Source organism: Aythya marila (assembly GCF_965140915.1).
Source record: "Aythya marila genome assembly, chromosome: 4".
Taxonomy (NCBI): Eukaryota; Metazoa; Chordata; class Aves; order Anseriformes; family Anatidae; genus Aythya; species Aythya marila.
In genome coordinates, this window is record NC_139045.1 from 71,138,971 (window position 1) to 71,163,721 (window position 24,751).

Sequence of the window (24,751 nt, forward strand, 5' to 3'; positions counted from 1 at the left end):
CCCTGAGGGGACTGAAACGGGGGGGGGGGGGAGGGGAAGATCCTGAGGCGGCGCTGAGGGAAAGGCGGCGGCCGCCATGGAGCAGTGCGTGACGGTGGAGCGGGAGCTGGAGAAGGTGCTGCAGAAGTTCTCGGGCTACGGGCAGCTGTGCGAGCGGAGCCTGGAGGAGCTGATCCAGTACGCGGGGGGGCTGCGCAGGGAGATCCTGCAGAGCGAGAGTACGTGGCGGGACCCCCGGGGCCTCCTCAGCCTCATCACCCCCCTCAGCCTCACCGTCAGACCCGGCCCCGGCTCCCTGCCCCCTTCCCTCTGGGTGTGGGGGGTGAAAAACTGCCCCAAAAGGGGTTAAAACTGCCCCAGAATGGGTTAAAACTGCCCTAAAAGGGGTTAAAACTGCCCCAGAATGGGTTAAAACTGCCCCCAGACGGGTCAAAACTGCCCCCAGACGGGTTAAAACTGCCCCCAAACGGCCTTAAAAGCGGCTCGGGGCCAATTTGGGGTATGCCCCCCTCCCCTCAGCCTCCCCTCCCCGCTCAGAGCAGCCCCCAGGGTGTGAGGGGCTCAACCCCCAGCCTGGCTGCCCCGTGCCCTCCTTTTTTCTCTTCTTTTCTCTCTTTTCTCTGTTTTCCTCGCTAACTCGCTTGCTGGCTGGATTTGGGGGTGTGGAGGGTGAAAGCTGGAGGTAGAGGCAGCCCCCTGCGAGCTTTGGGTTTGTTTTGCAGCCAGTATTAAAAAGCAGGGGTAAAAAAAGTTGGGTTAAAAGCAAAAACAGGTAGGCTCCGAGCCCAGATTTGAGGGCGAGCTGTGCTCTGTCACCGCTCTCTGGAGCCTGGTGCTATTTGGTTCGGGGCAGAGCTGTTTGCAGGCTGAGGGTTGTGCAAACACAGGTGCCAGGCTCGCTGCCGAGCCCCAATTTGCATGGAGAGCAAACAGGGAGCTCCGGCTCTGAGGCATCACTTTGGGGTGAAATAACGCCCGGTTATTTCAGGTTGCATGCTGCAGGGTGGCTCGATGGCCTGGGAAGCTCCATGCACGACTGGGATCGATCCCTGCAGGGCTCCGTGGGGCTGGTTTGGCAGAGCCCTGCCTGCAGGATGCCTGCTCTGCATCCCCAGCCCCTACCTGCTCTGTAGGAACATACAAAATACACTTACAGAGAATTGGAGTTGGAGTGATGGGTTGGAGTGATCCTGTCCCCACAGAGAGCATCCCAGACCCGGCTCTCTTTTATTTGGGACTCTAGGGTGAAGCTAATGGGTTACTTGTGCTGCTCTGGTATTTGGGAACTCTGAAATTTTGGTTCCTGTGTGTAAATGGCTTTCATGGGGAACCAAATTTTAATTTGTCTTGAATATCTTCTGTATAAATTTCTGATAGGAGCAGGCATTTGTGGCTTTTATGTCCCCTAACCTGAATATTTCTGAAAATTGGTGGGCATGGAAGCAGCCACGCATCTTAATGTGGAGTTCAGGTGTCAGAACTTCAGAAACATCCCCATGTGCATCATTTCAGAGGGGAGAGAAGAAGGAGGAGAACAAATAACAAACCCCAACCAACCACCCCTCGCTGCCGCAGGAGAAATCCCCGCTGTAGGACGAGGATGGAGAGCAGAGATGGAGGAAAACACCTTAAATAGGCAGTGGATGTGGAGAGGAAGTGGGTGGAGAGAGAGAAATGCTCTGAAGCTGCTTCAGTCTCGAGGCTGCCCTGGGTTGTGGTGCTGCTGGTGGTGGTTTTTCTCCCGGTCACCCAGCCCCGTGAAACTTCTTGAGCTGTTTTCACGTGGCAGCCCGAGTACAAACAGCCCCGTTTGGACAGAGAGGCAAAGTTGGTGTTTGTTTTTCTTCCCCTCGTTCTGAGCTCTGTGCTCGGGGCTGGCTCCTTCGTTCCTGGCTGCTTCCTCCTTCATTGTTCCGCTCTTGCTGGTTTTTCCCCCAATGTGTGGCAGAGGACAGCGATCCACTCGCCTGGGGTAAAAATATCAGCATGTTTGGACCCAAATCTATGTTGTTTTTTTCCAGGAAGAAATGACTGTTAGGAGAATGTTTTATTTTCTGCCTGTTGGGTGATGCAGATCAGGGGAGCGAGCGTTTCCCTGGCCTTAGTTGTGTCACCTGGCCGCTCGGTTTTGTCTCGGGGGCAAAAGTCGTGAGAAAGAAACTTAAAATCCTTGCTGTGATTCGAAATGTATGCAAACAGGAACAGAAAGGATGCTTATTCCTGAAGCGGTCGTAGGAGGCCAGCTTCAAGTAACAGCTCAGCAAAATTTCACTTCTAATTTAGGATGTATGAAGCCAAACCGGTGGCTGAAGGGATTTTCTCAGTCTTATTATTCCTTATCCATTCGCTGGGAGAAACGTGGAGCACTGGGAAATGACCCCTAGCTTCATGGGACTGCAGGGGGGAAAAGTCAGGGCTTTTTTTGATTCCCCCCCCTTCCTTAAAGGCTGTGTCTGGTGCAAAAACACTTCCAGCTTCTCAGCCAGGGGCTGTGGAGGTGAAGCGGAGCCGTTTGCTCTCCCGAGATGAACCAGTTCTGGAGGGTGACAACTTCAGCTGGTTTGGCTGCTGTCACCGACAGCCGAGCTGGAGGTTGGGAAGCAGAAGAGGAGGCAGAGCAGCGGGCGGCTGGTAAATCATTCCCTCCCCCTCCGACTGCAGCCCTTTTTCTTTGTGAGGCTGGGTTTCCTTTGCCCTCTCCAAGGCAGGCTGCGAGGAGCAGTTGCAGTTTTCTTTCTATTGTTCTGACCTTGCCGGGCCCTCAGCAGTAGCTGGACACGGCGAATTTTGCCTCAACGTGAAATCCCAGCAGTGAACCTGACCCTAAAGCCTGCGAAAACACAGAACGGGAAGGGACCGAGCCCAACCAAAAAGTGGTCGGTTGCTTTTCGAAGCTTTCTTTCAAAGAGATGCTTTGGGTTTTTATTTTTCACGTGAAGGGTTCAGATCTGGAATGTTAGGAAATTATTTCTGGGCTGGTCTCCTACTTAAATGAACCTTCCAGTACAGCTGCAGGCTGCTCAGTCTGTGGCCCTACAGGAAAAATCCTTCGTGTAGGATGGACTCTGAGGCAGGAGAGACCTTGGGAGGTAAGACTGGGAAACAGATTCTCCTTCTGTTGTGAAATTAAAAACAGAGAGAGGTCTGAAATAAGGCACAGAAGAACGTATGTGTGTTTTTCTGACTGAAGCTCCTGACAGGAAGGTGGCAGTTGTTAGGTGAGGGGAGAGAGCGAGGGGCTTGGGAGCACTTCACATCTCTTACTTAGCTCACAGTGGGGTCCTGCAGCCTTGTGCTTGCTGGGTGGTTGGACAATAGCTTAAAAACGTCGTATTTTCTAGGGGATAACCCTTAACTGATCATCCACTCTTCTTGTAACTCTTTGATGTTCGTGGCCAGGGCCTCAACAGGCCACTTCTCATCTGCCAAGGAGAATTAGAGACCGAGTGGCTGAACTCCTAGGAGCTCTTCCCTCCAGCCAGGAAGCAGAAGTTTCATTCTTCTAGACAGCTCCTGTCTCCAGGGAGTTGTCTAGAAGAAAACCCACCTTGCAGTAGGTCAGGGGCTGCATCTCATCATATTCCATGAGATTTTTGCTTTTCTTTGTGTTCTGTTTATTAATCTGCTGAACTCGAGCAGAGTGCCTGAGGTATTTACATTAATTTTTTAAAGCCTTGCATTTGTTCATTGTTCCTAATGGGGTGAGCCGTGTCCTGTACATCTTTCTAAATTCCATTTCTTTCTTCTAATACCCTTCCTTGTCCCTTTATAGTGCTGGATACTGAGTGGTGGAAGCTATCCTTTGTTCACAACGAAGCTGGTGATTTTCCTCTCCTCTTGTTTAGATCAGGATGGAGACTTGTCGGGGACGATCTCGCTGGTCATGACGCAGTGCTGCAAACGGATAAAGGACACGGTTCAGAAACTGGCCTCCGACCACAAAGACATCCACAGCAGCGTGTCCCGAGTTGGAAAAGCCATTGACAAGGTGCGTGTGTTGTGGTTTCAGTGTATGTTGTGGTTTCGGTGTATTATTGCATGTATTCTATGATGGGTACTCCTCTGCAAAATTTATATTTGTGCTGCAATTAATCCTAATTAAGCCTTCCTGTTAAATGCCAAACTATAGGGCTGGGAGCAGAGGTCAGACCAGGCGAGGTCTTGCTTCAGAACTCATATACAGAGTCCTCCTTTTTGGAACACAACTCAAATCTGTCATTTCTGAGAGAACACACCATATAGGTGCCACTAGACTTAGTAATCGCGTGTTATATTTGTGTAGCAAAATGCTTCAGGAGATTTTATTTATAAATACGCGCTGCGTTTCTAATTAATCGGCAGTAGCAAATGACTCGGCGACGTTCTGTCCTAGAAGGCAGCCTAAAAACTGGTGGAATTTTTAAAGACAGACATTTTGCACATAATTCAGGCGTGTTGTCGGTTCTTAGGGCTTAATTTCACAAGGTTTAGATTGGTTTTGATGGGAGCAGAGTGCGTTTGACCTTTCATAGTATCCACAGCTACGCTGTACCAAGCAGTTCATGTTGTGCAGCTGATCTTTGAAGCTTCCTGTATGAGACATTTTTGTGTGAATTCCAGGTTCAAGAATAACTGGGATCTGGATTATTTTTGTAGGTGGATATTAATAATTCTTTTAAATAGCTCAAAAAAAAGAATTGTGGTACTAATTGGTGCTAGGTATGTACTTTCAGGTCATGCTTTTCTCCTGTCTGTTCACTCTTACAGAGTAGTTCTGCAGGCAAAGGTTCTGTTAGTCACTTTTTTGGACTTTCAGTATAATACCTCATATCAGAACATGCTTAGAGGGTCTTAACATTTGGCGTGGGATCTGGTTTATAATCTTACTGAGGAAGACACTGGGCAGTGGTCTTTTCAGCTGAACAAAGGCACTTGTAGCACGGCAGAAAAGAGATTCGTCCTTTTGGTGTCTCGTTACTCTCAAAGTTTAAATGGCAATCTCTTACAGCATGATTTAACAGCACAACCAGCTGACAAGGTAGTGCATAACGCTGCGTTATGGGGCAGAATGTCTGTGAAACTTTGATTTTGCTTCTCTCTGGGATTGACCATCATGATGGAGAGCTGAAACTTTGTTCTGGTAGCTTTAATCCAAGCATCACGGTTATCCAAAGCTTAAGGACGCATCTGTCTCTAATCCTTGCTGCTGTACCTAAACCAATTAACTGGAGCAAAAGCCCATCCCTATTACTGGCTTGAGGCCTGAGATAAATCTACGTAATCTCGTCCTGAGGTTGAAACTTCCCGATTCTGCCTTAGCAAGTGGACTTGGTGTGAAGGAGCTCTCAGGTTTGGCCGTGCCTTTTTCATTTAAATAATTTGATGGGGTAGAGCATCCCTAGGCCTTATAGAACGGGTTCTTATTCTATGGCAAGTGGTGGCAATGTTTCTTAGATGCCAAAGAAGATAAGCTTATAAAGTTTAAACTTCAGTCTAATCTGCGAATTGCTGTTTCAGTTGTCAGGTGCACAGTTCTTGTGGTGTTGTTGCTCTCCTAGCCTTCTGCGTTGTATCTGCCGTTTTTATTTTTAAAAGGATAGCTGTAAATGAAAGCATTTGTTACATTTCACATGCTCAGCTATGTAAAATAACAGAAAGGGACAGCAGTGATGGGCTCTGTGCCTGTGCGGTGTCACAAGGGCTGCTTCAGTCAGGTGCTCCAACCTGAGCTCAACTCACTGCATCCAGCGTGCTCGTTCTTCTGGGTTCTCAATCTTGCCTGCTGTCTGTAATGTTTACAACAAAAGGAACTCCGTGAGTCCTGCTGCTAACGAAGGACACTTTTATGAAGTTAGAGCCTTAGTTGAGAGTACCTCCTGAAATATGAACTGTTCAACATGCCAGTAATTTGATTTTTATTACTCTTCACCAACTTTTATATCTTAAATACTTGAAAATGTACCTGGGAATCTCAGTCTGTTTGTCAAATATGTATAAGGTTTAAATCCAGGTGGGGTTTAACATTTCCCTGTCCAGTGATGTTTGAAGGAAATCTTCCACATGCACTTAACGTGTTTTCTACCTGCTGTTTGAAACCTAGCAGCGAGCTCTTTGCTGGCACCTGAGTGCCATAACCTATGGAAATTGTTCTCCCCCCATTGCTTCCCAATAATATACTTAAACCCATAGAACTAATTAAGTGTAATTTACGTAGTGAATTGATTCTTGACACGTTCTGGATGAAATATGACTGCCCCCTAAATAAAAATGCTTGTTGGAATTTAAAGCAGCAGCCCTGGCTTTGATTCACGAGACGTGAGTTCTGCTTGTGGTGTTTAAATCCTCATCCAGCATTTTTCTGGCTGATTTTACGGCCGGATTACCATCTCTAGAACAATTACGGCCGTTTTAGCTGTGTGTGCTCAGGCACAGGTAAACATAACTCAGGGTTTTATTGCCTGCTTTGAGATTGGGCAACGTGCTAATCCTGGTGCCAGTTTCGTGTGACACATCCACGTGACAGCTGGTACACGTAGCATCACCAAGCTTCCTCCTTAATGAGCTTGGATTCTGCAAGAACTTGCTGTATTTCCTGCTTGGGGCGATTTTGGGGTTAAATTCCTTTTTTTTCCCAGTGTTGAGGAAGAGGTACACCTGTCTATAAATTTTATTTTGGGCAGTATTTGATCAGTGTAGTTGTTAGGTAGGAACTTGGAGCAGACCTAGATCTGCCCTGAGAACAGAAGCTCCTCGGTCATTTAAAAAATGAACTTTGAGGTTGGCATGAAATATTGCTGGCGAAGTTGAAGCCTGAAATGCCAAGGCTTTCTGGATTGCTTTTAAATTAGCAGCTCCTGAAAAGTTTAGCTAATAAGCTGGGCTGTTTTTCGTGGCAGTTCTACATGGATTACGTGCTCCTGATCTTTGAAGGCTCCCTTTTCTTCCAAAGAGCTTTCTCCTCTTTGAAAATAAATGTTTCCATCCCATTTGCTCTGTGTTGTACCAGCATCTGCCCCACTTCCCGAGTTCCTCATGCCGTTGGTGTTCAGCAGGTTGTTATCAGATAGCTCAGCCATCAGTCTCCCTGTAAATCACACGGCTGGGGTGATTTGAGCTCATCCCCAAGCACGTTCGGTGGAGCAAGTAAACATTTTCCCCTCTAGCAGCGATCTGAGCGGTGGTTAGATGCCTTCATTCAGGACAGCAGGTGGGGTAACTGGTTAACTCCTTACATTTTTCCCCCTCTGAATTTTAAGCTTGTTTTTAAAAGACCTACATTTTAATCCAGGTGTTTTGGGAAAGCAAGGTAAAAAAAAAAGAATAGGTATACAAAGAAAAAACCTTTACTGAATAGAGCTGGATAAATTCAGGGTTTTTGCAAGTTGAGCACTGTCTTGTGAACCAGCAAACTGAACAGGGAACGTAAACAAGTGCGTGGTGTTTGTAACGTGAGTCAGAATTCAGGAGGGAGCAATGCACGAAATGATCTCAGCTGGAAAACTGAGGAATACGACTGTCCTTAACCCTTTGTATCGTGGCATTCATCTGGAGGGTTGTGTGGTGGCTGAAATGATCCATCGTGTGTGTCTCGAGTCCCCGTATTCCAGCAGGTATCAGTAATGTGCTTTACGTAATTGCTATATTTAGCACATAATGCCCTCCACTTCGGCACTAGGCTCTTAAAAAAAAAAAAAGAAGCTGTTTCCCCGGAATGAGCACTGGCACACTTCTAAGCTTAAAATCTGAACAGTGTGAAATAAACTTTCCGGAGTTCCTAACTTAAAGGAATTCATTTCAACTTTTACAGTCCTGTTAAACTCCCCGTGCTAGCAGCGAGCTCACTGTGAGCCTTTAAAAAAACAAATCTCGGAGACGCGGAGTCACGAGCACGTACTGCTTGCGTGATTATGAAATAAGTAAGCCAGAGGCCAGCAGCTGTTTGTTGTGCCGGGCGACTGTCGCTCACTGTAACACACGCAGGCACTTCTTGAAACTGCTCGGGACCCGCTGGAGGCAGAGCTGTAGGGTCCCACGTACAACAAAGACCCCCGAAATCATGACTTTAAGTATAAATTACTGAAGTGAGGACCTGGCCAAGTGTGAGTTGTCAGAGATCGGATGAGGGGGAGGGAAAAAATAATTCATGAGGTCCCCAGGTTGCATGATGTGACCTGACGCCATAGCAGGTAGGTTGGGATGAGTCATTATTAACATCTTTTATGGTATTAAAAAACAAAACCACACAATTTTCGATGGGGTTTTGAGAAGTTTCGCAAAGCTTCTAGGTTTGTTGCTTCAGGACAAAGTGTTGTCTGCAAAATTGCTTTGAAACAGTCGAGAACATGAAGACCTCAGGGATACACAGCTCTGCAGTAGCTTCAGGACTGCAAGCAGAAGTGAGCGCTGTATGGGGTGCCTGCTTGCTTTAGAAACAGCTTGGTTGAAGTTAAAAACTTGTGTTTGAGTGATCTGTAGGTGGTTCTGGCACCTCTGTCCCCAGGTAACCAGGAGGATAAGAAGATGTTTAAGGCATTGGTTCAGCTCAAACAGCTGGTAACTGCCCAGAACAGAGCTGCTTATGGGGTTATGTGTGTGCTAGGAGTTGAAACTGGATGAAGAATGACTTCATTGGTAATTTTAGATTACTGATGACTTTTTTTCCCATCCCAGAAACCTAGGTAAGAGAAAGGGGTTATATGTTCTTGATGCTGCCTCTGGTGTTTCTGTAATGCCTTCTCTATGGATTTATGCTACCTGCTAGAGGTGTTTGGAGAGCGATACCAGAGTCAGCAGTGGTGCTGAACCTCAGAGGCTTCACAGGATGGGCGCAGAGAAGAACATGCATTTAATCTTCAAGACACTGATGTTTTCCAGCACGCAGCCTAAAGACGAGCAGCGGGACAGGGAGCTTACAGGTTGAGACACCTGGCTGGAAACCTCACATCTGAGACTTGGATCAGTGGCAATGATCTGAAGGCTTTCCTTGCCCCCACCATCTCCAAAAGATGGAAGAGAACTTGCTAGCCTGGGGTTAGGGTTTTCTCGGAGGTTTGCGAAGGGACTTGAAGGGAGAGGTGGCTTTGAAGCAGTGGGTGTGGGTTTGAGGAGGCTGCCCCTTTCTCTGACGATGCAGAACAGCATCAAAGTGGTTTCAGCCCCTGAAGTGTGCTTAGCTAGGTGCTGCCTGCTAAAGAAAGAGCAGAGAGGCTGGGTTAGGTTGGGGTGAGCTCTAGCACAGATCCTTGAGCCCTTTGGGTGCTGTAATGGGTGCGTTCACCCTAAACGTTGGTATCAGGGTGCTGCTGACCCCTCTGTGCTTCCCTTGATGCATTTCTGTGCACGTACCTTAGAGGAACTCTTCATTGCTTCAGGTGAGGTGAACCTGGTGTTCACGAGAGCTGCAAGGATGCTGTTCCCTACTCTTTTTAATCAAAGACTTCTTCAAACTCGATCAGACTCCTGAAATGGGTTAACAGGAGGCTCCTGAATGCTTCTGGCAGCGTCGCCCTGCAAGTGCCTGGTCTGACATCAACCCACATTGCCTGCTCCCGTCCTTTCAGGAGCTGTGTGCTGGCAGACCTTACACCTAGTAGGATTTTGGTTAACCAGCATTATGCTGGCTCAGAGCAAACCCGTAGCTGGCTGGTCGGGTTGGCAGGTAGCTCGTGCAACCTCTGTGTTGATTTGAGGCGAGTGTTGGTGCAGGATGGATGTCCCCGTGCTGTGCCAAACCCTTCCTGTCACAGAGCCACAGCTAAATCACTGTTAATTTCACCAAGTTCAACCGTTTTCTGGTTTCTGAGGTCCCTTCCTGGAAGGGAGCTGCAGTTAGCAGACAATGGGATCAACGAGCCGTCTGCTAGACTCCGCTCCTCCTGCAGAGGGTTTGTTTTGGGCCATGAGTGAGGGTTTTTATTCAAATTAACTTATTTGCCCTGAGCATTAAACAAGTTAGCGGTTAAAACCCTGTTTTATATCCTGGGTTAGAGTAAGCACTGCTCTCGTGCTGCCAGGAGGTGCGGTGCCAAGCAGTGCCAAGTGTTGCTAAGGCATCGCTGTGACAATATTTTTTTGCTTATTCTTGGAATATGTCCGCAGGCCACTGGCCTAAAAATACCCAGCAGTGGGATCGTCAGGGCTGGACCCATAAGAGATCTCAGATCTTCAGAGCTCATCCTGTTGCTGGTGTCTTGAGGTCGTCAGAGAATTGGATTTCATTGTCATTCGCAGGGTGGGGAGAAGTGGCATTTTCCTTTTTCAGCGTTGCCTGCCCCCCCCCAGCTATGTCAAAAATCCTTGAGTTAAAGCTTTTACTTCCAATTTGGTGCGCTGTGGTGACAGTGATGCATTGATAATGCTATTTTGATTTTTAGCGTAGGCGATTTTGTTTTCTGTTCCCTGTGCTTTTCAGTTTTCACGTATGGCAGAAGCCTTTTCTGCAGATACTTCCTCCAGAAATGCATCGTGGTCTGGTAGCCCCTTTATTAGTTAACAAGATTTCTAATTTGCCAGCTAACTTGTAGTTTGCCGGTGTAATTCCTTATGCTGGGTAATATTCAGACTCAAAATGAGCGAGGGAAAGGATTTCTGTACACAGGAGATAATGAAGCAGCTGATGGATGGGCTTCAGGTTGACCAGGAGGTAATTAAGGGCAAACTGAGCAACAGGCAGAAAGCACCCGAGCAGAGACATAGGTGTCGTGCATAATTAAAGAAAAATCACCTGGGGTTATTTGTTCCAACCTATTCAATGTTAACTTCTACGTTTCAGAATTTCGACTCCGACATCAGCAGCGTGGGGATAGATGGATGCTGGCAGGCTGACAGCCAGCGAATCCTCAACGAGGTGATGGTGGAGCACTTCTTCCGACAGGGGATGTTGGATGTAGCCGAGGAGCTTTGTCAGGTAACGATAAGTACGGGTGTTGAATGGTATCAAACATAAACATATCAAACATAAAACGTTACTCCTTGTGACAGCATCCTTACCTGGATGGTAGTATTCCAGGTAAATATTGAAATTGTCAGAAAAACAGCAGTTGAATTGTGTTTTTTTTTTTTTTTATTCTTTACCTTTGTTTTTCAGGAATCCGGTCTATCAATAGATCAAAGCCAGAAAGAACCATTTGTGGAGTTAAACCGAATATTGGAAGCATTAAAAGTCAGAGTTCTGAGACCTGCGTTAGAGTGAGTCTACTCGGCTTTTTCTCCATTTTTAAATTCTTTAATAAACTGTTAGTTTTTCACTTGAAATATGATCTTTGTTTTGATCATCCCCATTTGGTCTCTGAGAGATCTAATTAGGGAGTGAACATTTCTTCTATTGTCCCCTCCATGTCCCTTCCCATGGGACACAGCGCTTAACTAAGGGTCTCTTCCTTAGGTTAAGGATTAACTTGAATCATTTGTGATGTTAAGTTAGGATTTGGGGAAGAAACATCACTTAGAGAAAACACTGTCTGCCACAATGGTACTTCACCTTAGTTACAGTGAAACATGGGTGAATCTTATCTGCAAAAGTCCCCTTATGAAGGACACCAGGACTTACTGAAGGTGTTGAGCATCCCCAAGCCTTTTGGCTTCACTGAGCCATGGGGGTGAGCAGCATGTGTGTGACTCAGGATCAGCAAGCTCATTTTTCTTCAAGCTAGTTCCCTTTTTAGAGCAGATAAGGGATCCTGGGACAGAACCAAAGTATGGGGGAGAGCATCTGAGATACCATTAATCAACCTTAGACTAGGATATTTTCGTGACCTTAATAGACTTTACAACTATTAGACACCTAAGCTGATGCTAAAAACAACAATGAAGAGGGAAAGGTGATGAAGTATCTCATGGGCTACTGCTTTATAATTTCCAGTAGTGGATGCATAACTGTGCTGTACCATTTCAGCTTTTATTTTAAGAGCAAGAAAATGCCAAACCAAACCTCGACCTGATTTTATTTTCTGGTTGCAAGACCTTTGGTAAGCTTAGGTCCCAAAAGTAAGACAAAATAGAAGGTTACTGACAAGGTATTACTCTAAAAATAGAAACAGTGAAATAAAGCAGATTCAGAGTTTGTTTCATTCCAGAACATAATTTGTACACTTCAAATAATGCAAAAAAGATATTTTATTCAATACATTTTCACAGTAACAAACCTTTTTTTCTCCTTTTAATGTGAACCAACGCAGGTGTATGCCAGTTCAGAGGTCACTGGCACCTCAGCTAAATGCAGGGGCTCTCTGACACTCGAAACTTGGTGTTCCTAAACTAAATTCTTGGTTATGCCTCTGGGTCGTGCAAAGTTTGGTCCAAGTAGCCTTTGAATATAGTTACACAGATGAAAAGCTCCGGTGGTTTGTTGCCGTTGAATGGGTTAACTGAAAGGAAGCAACACCGAAATGCTGCTATAGCCACCCACTTCCAGTCACTGAACTCATTTTATCTCAGGTTAGCTAGGATGGTCTAACTCATGGCACCTTCATCATATCTTGTAGCTCCTGCAGCGTGTTAAATATTTCTCCAACAAAGGAGAAGGCACGGTCCTTCTTCAAAGGAAGACTTATTCCCTAGACAGTCGAGTGGACAGAGAATAGGGGGTATTGTTAGCACAGTTTGCACGTGGGTTTCCCTCCCCCACCCAGCCTCATTTCTGTTTAAAATGCCACTTTTCGGAGCAAAAACTGTCTGCTCCTGGGTTTGCCCAGCACTGGGCATGGATGCTCATGTAAAAAATGTGCTGGTTAGGGAGGAAAACCAAGGTGGGGTAAATGCACAGTTACCAGGTACACAAGGATAATTAATTTACCATATCATGAACAAAGAAGGGGGAGGGTATCAAGGTCCCTATGTAAAACTGTGGAAGGCTATGAAAGCAGTAACCAGGCTCTCTGGCTCAGTTGGTGCTAGGCTAAACTCAGCATGGGAAATGGAGCAAAAACTCATTGCTCCTGGTCACTGCTATCTAAAGGGAGCTGGCAGATGAGTAACTCTTTAAAAAGACTTCCAATGCTTTGGTGATGGAAAGAAGTTTAAAAAAAATTAAATTTAAAAATTTTAAACAAACAACCTCCCCTATTTGTATTTTTCTTTCAGATTTTCTTACTAGCAGAAATTCCAACACTTACTCATACTATACCTTTAGAATTAAATGTAGTACAGCTGGCCATAACATTTGTCTTTTTCTTGTGGTTTTCAGCTTAATTTTGTAGATGCTCAGTCTGGGCCTGCACACGCAGCTGTGTAATTTCTGTGCCTCCATAGGATCCCATTTATTTCCAGTGCCCTTTCTCACTGGAGTGTGGTGATGGGGGAGGGAAATCCGTAGGTTCTTTGTGGATGGATTCGGGTTTTTTGAGCCCAGGTGGGTCTCTGTGTGAAGTTGTGGTGGGAATGGCTTGCAAGTTCAGAGCATTTGGCTGTGATCTCCCAGGGAAGAGGCATCATCTTCTCATATGTCTGTAAAGCAGTAAGGTCCTGCTATTTGTTGGGACCTTTGGGACTTGGTTTAAACTTAATTTAATCTTTATTAGGCTTTGTAGAACCTGTTTTAATTAAATCCCATATGGGAGTTAGAGGAGAGGTCTGTGTATCCGTGGTTTGTGTACTGTACCGTGTGGATACTTTAAAAAATTCAGATGGATTTGAGTCACGGAGGTGAAGGCACTGTGAAAGCATCATTCTGAGAGGAGTTAGGAAGGCAGATGTTGTGATTACTGCTGATTTGGGGCTGCTGTAGAGAATACGTGCATTGAATGTTTTAAACAGCGCTTATTGCTTCTTGTTTGTTACAAAGCCTTTGAATAGGAACAGAACATCCTAGCCCAAACACCTCAGGCCTTGCTTCTGTGGTTGCTCTCCTCTGATAAAAATCTGTGCTGCCACTCAGAACAACAACAACAACAAAAAGGGAAGCCTGCCTAAAAGCTAATTTGGAAAGACAGACTCTATCTCTGCAAGATGAAGCACCGCGCCACGTGGGCACGTGGTTGTGAATGTTGGCAGGGAGAGGATGGAGGCTCTTTGCCTCCCTTTTGATGCAATGCAGATTAATATCTCATTAACGGGACTGTGGAACTGCAACCTCATATCGATATATTAGTTTTATTGTTTACTGATAATATCTTATCTTTCAGCTGCTTATTGGCCTACGGTTGTCAACTTCAGGCTCTAGTTTTCTTAGTTGGGGGTGAGCTTTATTGCCAGTAAACCAAGTTTAAACCATGGACGCCAACCATTTAAAACAAATAAGCAAAAAGCAAAACCAAAACAAAAACCTACCCTTCTGCCCCCCCAACAAACAACAATAATAACAAAACCAGACAAAACCCCCCTGGTTAGTGAGTATATTCAACCTGAAGGTAGACTTGGCTTCTCAATGGTGCATCTGCAGGCTAGCTTTCCTTGAAAGCTTTACCAGTACAGTAAGAATGCTTAATTTTTTTATTTTAGCAATGATTAAAAAGAGCAGGAGCCTCATATACTTCTCCTGCTTAAGGGACAGACCTATTGCACTCCTCACTAAAAAGTGAAAAGCTCCTCTTTGCTTGATGGGGCCCCCACAGTGCAAATAGTATAACTAATTAGCACTAATGTGAAACAGATGTGACTGAAGAACACAAACTTGAAGTTCTTCAGAGGAAAAGATTGGATTGATTTAGGCCTGACTAAATTGAATTAAAAAAAAAAAAAAAAGGTTAAAACCTAAATAATATCACTTTTTAAAAATGCATTAAAAAATCCAGTTTGTTTTACATGGTGCCTGTTTAAAAATTCATCCATGCTATTAAGGAGCCAAACATTGGAGCTGTCGTGGTGAAGGAGACCCAGAAAGTGAGAAGTATTTTTATTGTCCAAGTTGAAAATAACACAGAAAACAAAGTTAAGCAGAGCAATGTATGGTATTTAAATGAATTTCACTTCCCACTGCCCCCTCAGTGTAAGGTCTTCATAATTTTTTTTCTTTGATGCTTCCATGGACGTACTTCCCCTCTCCAGGGCAACCTACACATGCACGTAAACACAGTGGCCGAGTAGAAAACGTTTGGGGAATGAGGAAGTTGGAAAATACGTTGTTGAAAGGCTTGGTCAAACCTGTTTAACGTGCAGCAGCAGCAGGCTGTGTGTAACTGTTAAGATTTGGTGGCAGAGTGGTATCCATCCAAATACAGGAATTAATTTCAAATGTTTCTCCCTTACGTTGTGACCACATCAGCGTTGCCTTCCAGCCACCGAGTGCTGAATTCTGCTGCTGTGTTTGTAGACAGAGGCGAGCTATACAGCAGTCCAAAAGTACTGCCACCCTCCACGTGCTGTGCATGCTCCAGAGCTCCTTACTTGTAAAAGCTCCTTACTTGTAAAGGGTTTGACTGTTTTCTGGGCTCTACGTAGGCTAACAGAAGCTCAGGGAACAGTCATATTCTTCTTGAAATAGATGTTTGACAATTGTAATAATTTCATATTGTGTAGGCTGACGTTTAATTACTCCCGTGTCATGTCCCTTTGTACCTCCTCGTTTCTTCCAGGTGGGCGGTATCCAACAGAGAAATGCTCATGGCACAGAATAGTTCGCTGGAGTTTAAGCTACACAGGTTATATTTCATTAGTTTATTGATGGGTGGAACAGCAAATCAAAGAGAAGCACTGCAGTATGCAAAAAACTTCCAGCCGTTTGCCCTAAATCATCAGAAAGGTGAGTAGGGTTTTGATCACACTGAGGGGAATAAAGCCCTTGGATGTGGCATGTGGTAGGAAAATACAAGTCATTTTCCAAATGTGTTTTAGTCTATTGTTTTCCTTTTATTTGAGGCTCCTTGTTTATATATTTAAATATGCATTACTCAAATCCTCATGACCTGATTTAAATCCCCTTTTTCTAAAGAGGGTGCAAAGTTGTATTTTAATGCCTGCAAACTTTCTTGAATTCAAGGTTTTTGACTTCTTAAGTAGCTACGTAGATGAGTTTTTAGTATAGTAGCTGCTTAGATTAGAGATCTGGAATAGTCCTGGTGTCAGGGCAAAGTGTTAAAAATGCACAGCAACATTCTTGGAGCAGTCGTCTGCTATTTTCTGCTGCGTGGGGTAATATAAAGAGATACCAAACTTTTGAAACAGAACAGTGCAAATTGAATCCAGCATAAATCCTTATTTTTAGTATGCTGTATGTGTCAGAAAACTTCAAAAATGCTGGTTTGGAATTAGTCAATAATACCCACTTCAGCCTCTTACTGGATGCAGAGACACAGTTTGTTCGTTCTTTTGTGATGAGCATTGTTCGTTTAAAAAGGCTGTATCTAAAAGCTGCTGAAAGCCTGTAGAGCATTAAAGTAAACCCTTTTAAAACAAATTAGTAGGCAGAATGCAGGTGCTTGTAGAGGAGAAGAGCCCCCCCATCTTTTTATAGTAGACTGGAGTTCTTGCAGACATCTGTTCTGTGATGGTTGTAATTGTATTTTGTAGAGGTGAGGATATGCGTTACTGATTTGATGTATGTGCCAATTCTGCCTGTTTTCCTTGTAAAAGCTAAAACTGTAGACACTAGCTTTTATTTATAGCATGAAATAACTAACTATTCCTGGTCCCTCGCAGATATTCAGGTTTTGATGGGCAGCCTGGTGTATCTGAGGCAAGGTATAGAGAACTCTCCGTACGTTCATCTATTAGATGCAAATCAGTGGGCGGACATCTGTGACATCTTCACAAGAGATGCCTGTGCTCTTCTGGGTCTCTCAGTTGAATCACCTCTCAGTGTTAGGTATGCTGCTTTTTGCTTGCTTTTAAGACCAGGTGTACAGCGTTTTGGCTTCTGTTCCTTGTTGAGGACAAAATGAACAGCTTTTTGACAAGTAGCCTGATCTAACTTGCGTTAAGTAAAAAGTATGATTTTTATTATCTCTGAAAAGATTTGTGAAGATTAAAATTCAGATATTTCAGCTTGCTGTGCTTTCCCAGCTCGTGAGGAAGCACCTTTTCAGCTCAAGAGGAAACATTCATAGGTGGAATTTGGCTTCTGTAGTTTAGACATCAGTGTGAAGGATGAGGATGGCAATCAGCCATTTATTTCCACAAGCATATGAAAACTGTTCCTGCTGCGTAACTGCAAAGAACTAAAATTTCAGCCATGATTCTGTCAGCACTTGATCATCTCTCTTTTTAATCCACACGTTACTTTACCTGTCTTCTCCCTACAATTGTGTTCAAGTGTTATGTTGTGATAGTAGCTGCTAAAATTTCCAAATTATTTACTGGACCTTATTTGCAAAGTAGGAAGAAGCACTTTGAAGCCCAGTAGCTAATCTGACAAAATGCAAATCTGTTGGAGGCTGTTAGAAATGTTAAGAAAAAACACAATCCAATCTCCTAGCTTTTCTGAAGATAAAGCAGATTAGCTGCTATTTTTCTATTAGATGCCAATTGCCTGATGTCTTAATTTCTGTTTCAAACATAAAATGCAAAATAAATTATATGTATCTTTCGGGGATAGATTTAGTACTTATCAGAAGCTTCATTACAACTTCTTTATGTAAATTTACTGCTTGCATGTTAATATTATTAGACTTCTGTGCTTAGTTTAGAGCTCTCTTAAAATTGTCAAACCTTCTGCTTCGCCTGTTCTGCACCACTGTCATAAAATACAACCAAACCAACAGAGGACTTCAGATAAAACTGTCTTTCTTGAATAAATTATGCCTATTTCAGGGTTTTATAGATACAAATATTACTATATATCTAAAACTTGGGTTTTTTTTTTAGTTTTCATCTTTTTTCTGTTCCAGTGAAATGAATAGCCACCTTTTCATTTTCATTGTGTATGCATTGACGCTAACGCCACGACTTTCAGTGCAAATGTCCAAGAGATTTTCAGTGGAGTGGAAAAATTCCTCTTATTGATGTTTGGATTTATGGGATGCTTGCTTTGGGCCTACCATGAAATCGATTGTGCTGAAACTTATTTACTGTATAGGTGGTATCGATACTCTTGTCATAAACAAGACCCTTCTGAGCTGTGGTGACCTTTGTGTGCTGCAAATCCTCTAAAAATTAAACTAGCTTAAAGTGAAATCCCGGTTATAAAATGCACTGCTTTCTAGAGAAACAGTAGTGGTCACTTTTTATTTTTAAATAATATTTTTTTTAAAAAAAGCTGATAGGTTTCTTCAGTAGGCCTTTTTCTAAAGGCCTCATGGTCTGAATTACTGTGTGGAGTCAGTGGGGAAACTCTTGTACTGAGGAGGCCGTGGTTCAGGGTCTTGAAGGACAGCAGGACATCAAATTGTCACTTGAGTTTACTATTTAATTAAGTTGGTCTACCCTGATAAGGCTCTTCCAGAGATGTTTTCATACAGAACCATTAAAGCAGTAGTGCTTTTATTTCTGCAGATTTTTAGAGCAACCAGTTGACTGGCAGGCTTCAGGCACGTCCCTCACAAGTAAACTAGCCAGAGTGTTGCTGGAGAAACATAAAAACAAGTATCTGGAGGGGCAGAGTTGAGAGGAAGGTCATGACTTCTGTAGACAATAAAACTTGCACAAATAGTGAAATAATTTGCCAAAAACAGAGCAGGCTGATCCCGAGGTCAAATCCTGTTTCTGTTGCTGCTGCTTTCCAGGCCTGTAGGCCCGTCACTGCACTTAAATTATTGTCCGTCAAAATGTCGGCTGAGATGTGGAAAATCGTGGTCATGCTTTGTGTTGTCACAGAGGGAAATACTTCAAAATCGTGTGGTAATTTCTGGAAACGGTAGCTCTCAGGGCAGGCAGAAGTGTTGTTAGGGCACTGTCTTGCTTCAGTTGTTTACTGCCCTTCTTGTTAGTCAGGGCAGGTTGTGCTTGCCTTCCTTCGCTCACCTTCCTATGATTTTCTACATTTGTTTTCTTGATTCAAGATGAAGGTGGAAATACACGTTTCCTTACGTGGTAATTACACATTATTAAAGGATTATCAGTGGTGTGTGCACCTGTGGGTTACATAGAACCTCTCAGACTTCATGCAGTCCTCCATAGCTGTGATAGAGAGCAAGTAACTATATAAGTTAGTGTGATGTTTTCCTCCTGTACACCTCAAATCAAAATAGGTAGCATGGAAAATCACTTAAATTATGAGATTCAGAGCAGGTATTAACTGTTGTTTTCAGTACAAAGTGTAATGCCTTTGGGGTCCTAACCTAAGAGGCAGGTTAACTGATAGTCTGCCCCAAAACTCTTGCTCTTGAAGGGTACTTGTAAGTATGGACATGAACTGAAAGACACATACAACACTCTTGTATCTTAAAGCTCTTTAACATAGAAATACAAAAATGCTTTTTTTTTTTGTTTTTCCTAAAAGGTGTGTTATCTTAATATTTCCTTTTTCTGCAGTTTTTCAGCAGGGTGTGTAGCATTACCAGCTCTAATTAATATCAAAGCAGTTATCGAGCAAAGGCAGTGCACAGGGGTTTGGAACCAGAAGGACGAACTACCGGTGAGTTAATGCTGAGCTATTCCAGGGCGCATTTCTGATAGGGAAAATGCTGTTTTTTGTGGTGAATGTTACAGGATGTTACGTTTGACTGCCACCTCCAGCAGCTCCAGGGCCTGAGGTTTCCTCCTGTACAGAGACTTGGGGATCTTTCTCCTAGGCTGGTGGACGTGGCTGTTTCCTGTTTGTAGGTTCAACCCGTGGCAAAGCTGAGCATGAATCACACACCCACGCGCACACACAAAGGCCACTGGTATGACCAGCTATGCAGGCTGCCACAGACAAGGCACTGTCTTCAACACCCACGTACAGGACTTGCATAAAACATAAGCACACAGCTGAGTCCCCTTCCTCCTCTGCGTCTGGTAAAGATTGAAATTCACTGGTGAAAATGCATACGTGCAAACACACCACACTCTGGTTTCACAAGCACATTTTTGGACCCTTGAGTTTTATACCTGACTACCCACTCTGGGAAGGAAATTCATCTCACAAAGAAACATTAATTTCCTCTGGCTAGGCTTGAGCTCTTCATGGGCTGCTTCGCATTGACACTTTATTGTGCAGATATGAGGTGAAAAATGTAAGGCTACGTCTGGGGATGTGGGAATTGAATTAGGATCCAAAGCATTATGCTTCCAGCACAGCTCTTTTGTATGAGTTAAAATTAAGTTTGGTTGTTAAGAAACCCTGTTTTGTAGCTGTTACAAGGTGTGTGCAGCTCTCCAGTGACCTAGTCCTGTTTTGGAAAGAAAACCTATTTAGTGCAAATTGGGCATGAACTGAATTAGCCTCATGGGTTGTAGATAGAAGAGATTCATATATATATATATTTGTGTGTGTGTGTGTATATACACACACATATATAAAAAAATATAAAAACTTCAGTTCATGTGGTATTTTTTATTTTTCTTCCCAGCTGTTTTTCTGAAACACTGAAAGTGGAACCTCCAAGTCAGTTCCATGCCATGCTGCCCAGACAGGAATGTTTAACTAGGAAATATTTGGGAAAAGACTGCTATCAGATGCAGATCAGTTAATAGGTTTTAATATGCCTCCCTGCATATTCTAAACTTAGAGGTGTCCACTGTGTACTGCTAATGTAGCACGGGGATGGGAAAACTTATTTTCATCATGCAAAGATAGAGATTAAGTAAAATGAAGAGGTTATATCATCAGATTTAATCAGAGACTGTCTTGTCAGAACAGAATACTGGTCAGAGCCTGGAGTTTTAGCTATAGAAGCTGAGATTTTGGCACTTTTCAATCCTTTCCTGAAATCATGCACACATTCTTTTCTATTTGAGATGGCCTTTTCCAAAATCATTTGGTTCTGATGGCAAGAGTTTTTCTGTACAAGTATTTTCTGTGTTGGTACTGAAAATAAATGATTCTGGTATGCTTTAGTATTGATGGGACTTGTAGGTGCTGGAGGAGTCTTTCAGGAAGCTGCAGAATATTGCCATCATCAATCTAAGGGTGTGTTGTGGTGTTTTTGTTTTGTTTGTTTGTTTTCCCTTCCCCCCTTAAATGAGATCTGTCATCTGAACCACTTTGGAAATCACTGGCTAGAAAGTACAGAATGTCTTGGGTCATCAGCCCAATTTTCCTGCCAGAGTGCAGATCTGCACTAAAAAATGCATTTGTCTCTTGGCAGAGTACTCTGCTTTCTTGGGGGTGGGGAGAAGCAACATAAATTACCATTTTAAGATCACAGTTAAGTATTTTTGGCTGGGAAATTGTCAGGCATCAACACAATGGATTTTGCTGCCTTCACAGCTCAATTATGAAATCTGTTAAGGAAGGGCCATGACCTAAAGGGATAATTGCCTGGAGATGTAGTTTCCCCAGATAAACTGTTGTCTTTATTTCTTTCACAGATTGAAGTGGACCTCGGTAAAAAGTGCTGGTATCATTCAATATTTGCCTGTCCCATTCTTCGTCAGCAAACAACAGATAACAACCCACCTATGAAATTAGTCTGTGGTCATATTATATCAAGAGATGCTTTGAATAAAATGTTTAATGGCAGCAAGTAAGTACCGTTTTTATATTCCGAGTACAGACAAGGACAAATCTTAAGACTAGAGTATGGCATTTGGGGAAAGCTGAGTCCACAATTACATAATTGGAAGCTTGTAAATCTTGGACTATGACTTTGAAGCCAGATAGCTGGGTTAATGTGCTGGAGAACAGCATAATCAGCCCTCTGATGTTGTAGAAAGTGAGATGACTTGAAGAAAAGTAGCAAACAGTAATTTTCCAAGCTGCAAATACCATTGTGTTGTCCCACATTCAAACAGAGACTTCTGGACGCAGTTTTTCACCAGGAGCAGGGTTGGTAATGGTTGAAACATCCCTTTAAAAAATTAAGGGAGTGGGGAAAGTAAACCTCTGGGGGGAAATACAGCTTAGTAATTGAGTGGATAATTAACTATCACTCCTTCGTAGATATCAGGGGGATGCCTATGGGCTTTTGGAAGGGAGGAAATGTGAGAGGGAGAACTATATGGATTTCCTTCAGAAAGAACCAGTGGTAATTTGGATTGAACGTATGCAGCTTCTGTGAGGGCTGACAGCTTAATTTAGAGTTGTAAGTTGTTTTGTGAAATCCATTGTGAAAATAAGTGATGCTACAACTAAAAACGTTGAGTGGAAAAAAATAGAAGCATAAAGGTACGCTTTCATAGGTGACTTCAGTCATTTCAAGCCAGTAAATTCATTGCAACGTTATTCTGGTCCCTGATCATTTATTCCTGATGCTTTCATTCATCAGCTTCAGTGACAGAACAGCTCTGATAAAATTAACTCTCGGGGATGAAAAGCCCAAACTTAGAGATGGAGAAAAAGACATCAATCCTAGAAAAAAATGTAGTGAGCAGATGGAATTGTATCAGTGGAGACCTCAGCAGGAAGGCCAGCCTGACCTATTTAGCCATAGCCTGCAGGAGTGGATCTAAGCGGGTTGTAAAATCACAGCATTTTGGGAACTAGGAAGTAAAACGGACTGGATGTTAATCAAGTCAAACTGAAAGCTACTGGCCTGTTTAAAATGACTAAAATACAACAGACTAACCTCAAAGTTTAGATAAAAGATTAACCATAGAGTGTAATTTCTTGGTATTTAATGATTCAGAGGTGGGTGGGTAAAAGGTGAGGAAAGCCCATAATTAGAAGAAAAAGAGTGATAAGGTAACTTCTAGCAGAGCCTTAGAGTATGTTCACTTTGTGCTGTGGGGAGAAAAGAGGAAGGACTGTCACCGCAAACTCGATACCATTGTGATGGAGGGAAAAGTTTAGCTCTTAGTTGTTTCAGCAGTGCAAAGTCACTTGTTTCAGTGCGAAATCAGTTGTTTCAGCAGTGAAAGTACACGGCTATGGGGCTGCTTTCTGCATTACCATGATTCTAACACGTTTTCTTTGTCCCCAGATTAAAATGCCCCTATTGTCCGATGGAACAGAGTCCTGGAGACGCCAAACAGATATTTTTCTGAAGAAAAGTTTCCTTATGCAGTTTGTAAGTGACACTCTGAATTTCAGGTGCATTTCAGGAGAATTAAAACACACCTGTTCCATTTTATGCAGCAGACTGAGGACTCCTATGTTTGTATAAGCTAATGCTACAGAAACTTTGCCAACATTTAGTATATACATACCAAGTGGAAATGCTACAGAAATATTATTACCATAGGGCTTTACCTATACTCTTGGTCTCCATACCTGATCAAGTTACTACACCAGCAGTTGTCATTCGATGCAGGTTTTTGTACTTAATTATATGGTGACTTTTTACTTTTTAAAGGCAGAAATTGATCACCTCCCCCATTTCTTTAATATTCTTCCTGCTATCATTCTATCGGTAACTGTCACCTTAGAGAACGTTTGTGGGAAAAAAAGTTTTATTTCCTGTAATGTGTATATAATTAAAGGTAAATACTTCAGAAAAAAAAAAAAGTTTGATAAACTGAATAGTGGTTATAAAAACTAATTTGTATTTTTTTCGCTGAAAAAGCTGTGATATATTCTGAGTTTTTTCTTTCGAGCATTTTTTCAACTTTTACATAGAATTCAAAGTAAATGTGCATATATATAAAATATATTAAATATATAGCCCCAAGGGGCTACCCGTTAAAATCCATCACTAATTTATAAGGGTGGTGTGTGGATAAATTGCTACTGGAACAGAGAGGGAATAGGAAATCCTGTTCCTTTGGTTTCATGATCAAGAAATGTTTGTGTAAGAGAATATTAAATAAAACGAAATTCTGAAGTGGAAATGCTTTTAGTTGATGACATTTGCTCTCTGGCCTTTGTAGTCATGTTCTTTGAACTTTGTATTCAGGATTAGGCTATAAATGTCATGTTGCTGTATAGTTTTAATAGTCATTATAGTGTGCTATTTATAAACAGTTATCAAAACCAAATAAATTGTACAAGTATTCATTGTTAAATGGGGGAAAAGCATGTTCCGATGCAATCAACTGATCACAACTCTGCACTCGGCAGAATTGGGCCCTACATCATATATTAGGAGATAGCAATTTTTCTGTAGCTTAAACACTTTGCTTCTAGCCTTGTTTTTGTAGTAGATTATTACTGCCATTGCTACTTTTTCTGCTAAATTTGTCATATTGGTGACTAGGTAAATTTGTACTCATAAACCAGATGTAGATCATGGCAGTTAAATCTTTTTCTAGTGTGCATATATTTGTATTTATTGCACTGTCCTATAGTAGGGCAAGCAGCCATAAGGCATGCGAAGCTACATGTAAAATTATATTTCTGTATGTGTAGTAAAAACAAACAAAAACCAACCCAAGCTTATCTGGTTGAATACTGACACACTGGTTGAATGCACTAGCACAATGCACTACAGAGAAGACCGTCTTTGGGAAACCTCCACCTTTTGAATTTGTTTGTCGCCTGGCTTGAGAGACTTGAGTTGGACTCGATCGGATCGGTGACAATGGACCTCCCTAAAGAGACATTAAGAGGAGCAAGTCGAGGCACACACATTTTAAACTTTTTAAATGTGCTTGATACGTGTGGAAAATGCAGGCGTGTGACTTTCTGCAAAACTTAAACTGTGTATTCACACTGAGTTTAAAACAACTGGGTTACCAAATGGTAAATCAACAATAAAAGGGTGAGGATGTTATTTTCCATGTAGGTTTCCTAGTCTTGCTGAATGTGCTTCTAGTCTTTTCTCTGGAGTGGAATTGCCTCATGCTTTGAATTTAAATGAAATGACACCTGGACTACTTAAACGAAAGAAAAACAAGCGTAAGTGCTTCATCTCCCTTTCTCTTCTGTCACACTGGTAGTTTTTTG

The 24,751-nt window shown here is 42.9% G+C and overlaps 1 protein-coding gene across 2 annotated transcripts; it reads left to right on the forward strand.

The window, feature by feature from the left end:
- Nucleotides 1-24,585, forward strand: RMND5A (required for meiotic nuclear division 5 homolog A). Of its 2 annotated transcripts, none has more exons than XM_082758715.1 (9): nt 1-218; nt 3,846-3,988; nt 10,751-10,885; nt 11,066-11,166; nt 15,489-15,655; nt 16,552-16,717; nt 19,321-19,423; nt 21,301-21,455; nt 22,851-24,585. In XM_082758715.1, the coding sequence occupies exons 1-9, from the start codon at nt 77-79 to the stop codon at nt 22,912-22,914; spliced, it is 1,176 nt and encodes a 391-aa protein (XP_082614841.1). In that variant the 5' UTR covers nt 1-76; the 3' UTR covers nt 22,915-24,585. The 2 variants fall into 2 exon arrangements, with proteins under 2 accessions (XP_082614841.1, XP_082614842.1); XM_082758716.1 differs by having other exon boundaries at nt 45-177.
- The last annotated feature ends 166 nt before the right edge of the window (nt 24,586-24,751 follow it).

Excerpts from the sequence above, each read along its gene's own strand:
- RMND5A (XM_082758715.1), top strand. The coding sequence starts at position 77 with ATGGAGCAGTGCGTGACGGTGGAGCGGGAGCTGGAGAAGGTGCTGCAG. Across the intron at positions 10,886-11,065 it reads TAGCCGAGGAGCTTTGTCAG|GAATCCGGTCTATCAATAGA; the intron begins GTAACGATAAGT and ends TTTGTTTTTCAG. Across the intron at positions 19,424-21,300 it reads ACCAGAAGGACGAACTACCG|ATTGAAGTGGACCTCGGTAA; the intron begins GTGAGTTAATGC and ends TTTCTTTCACAG.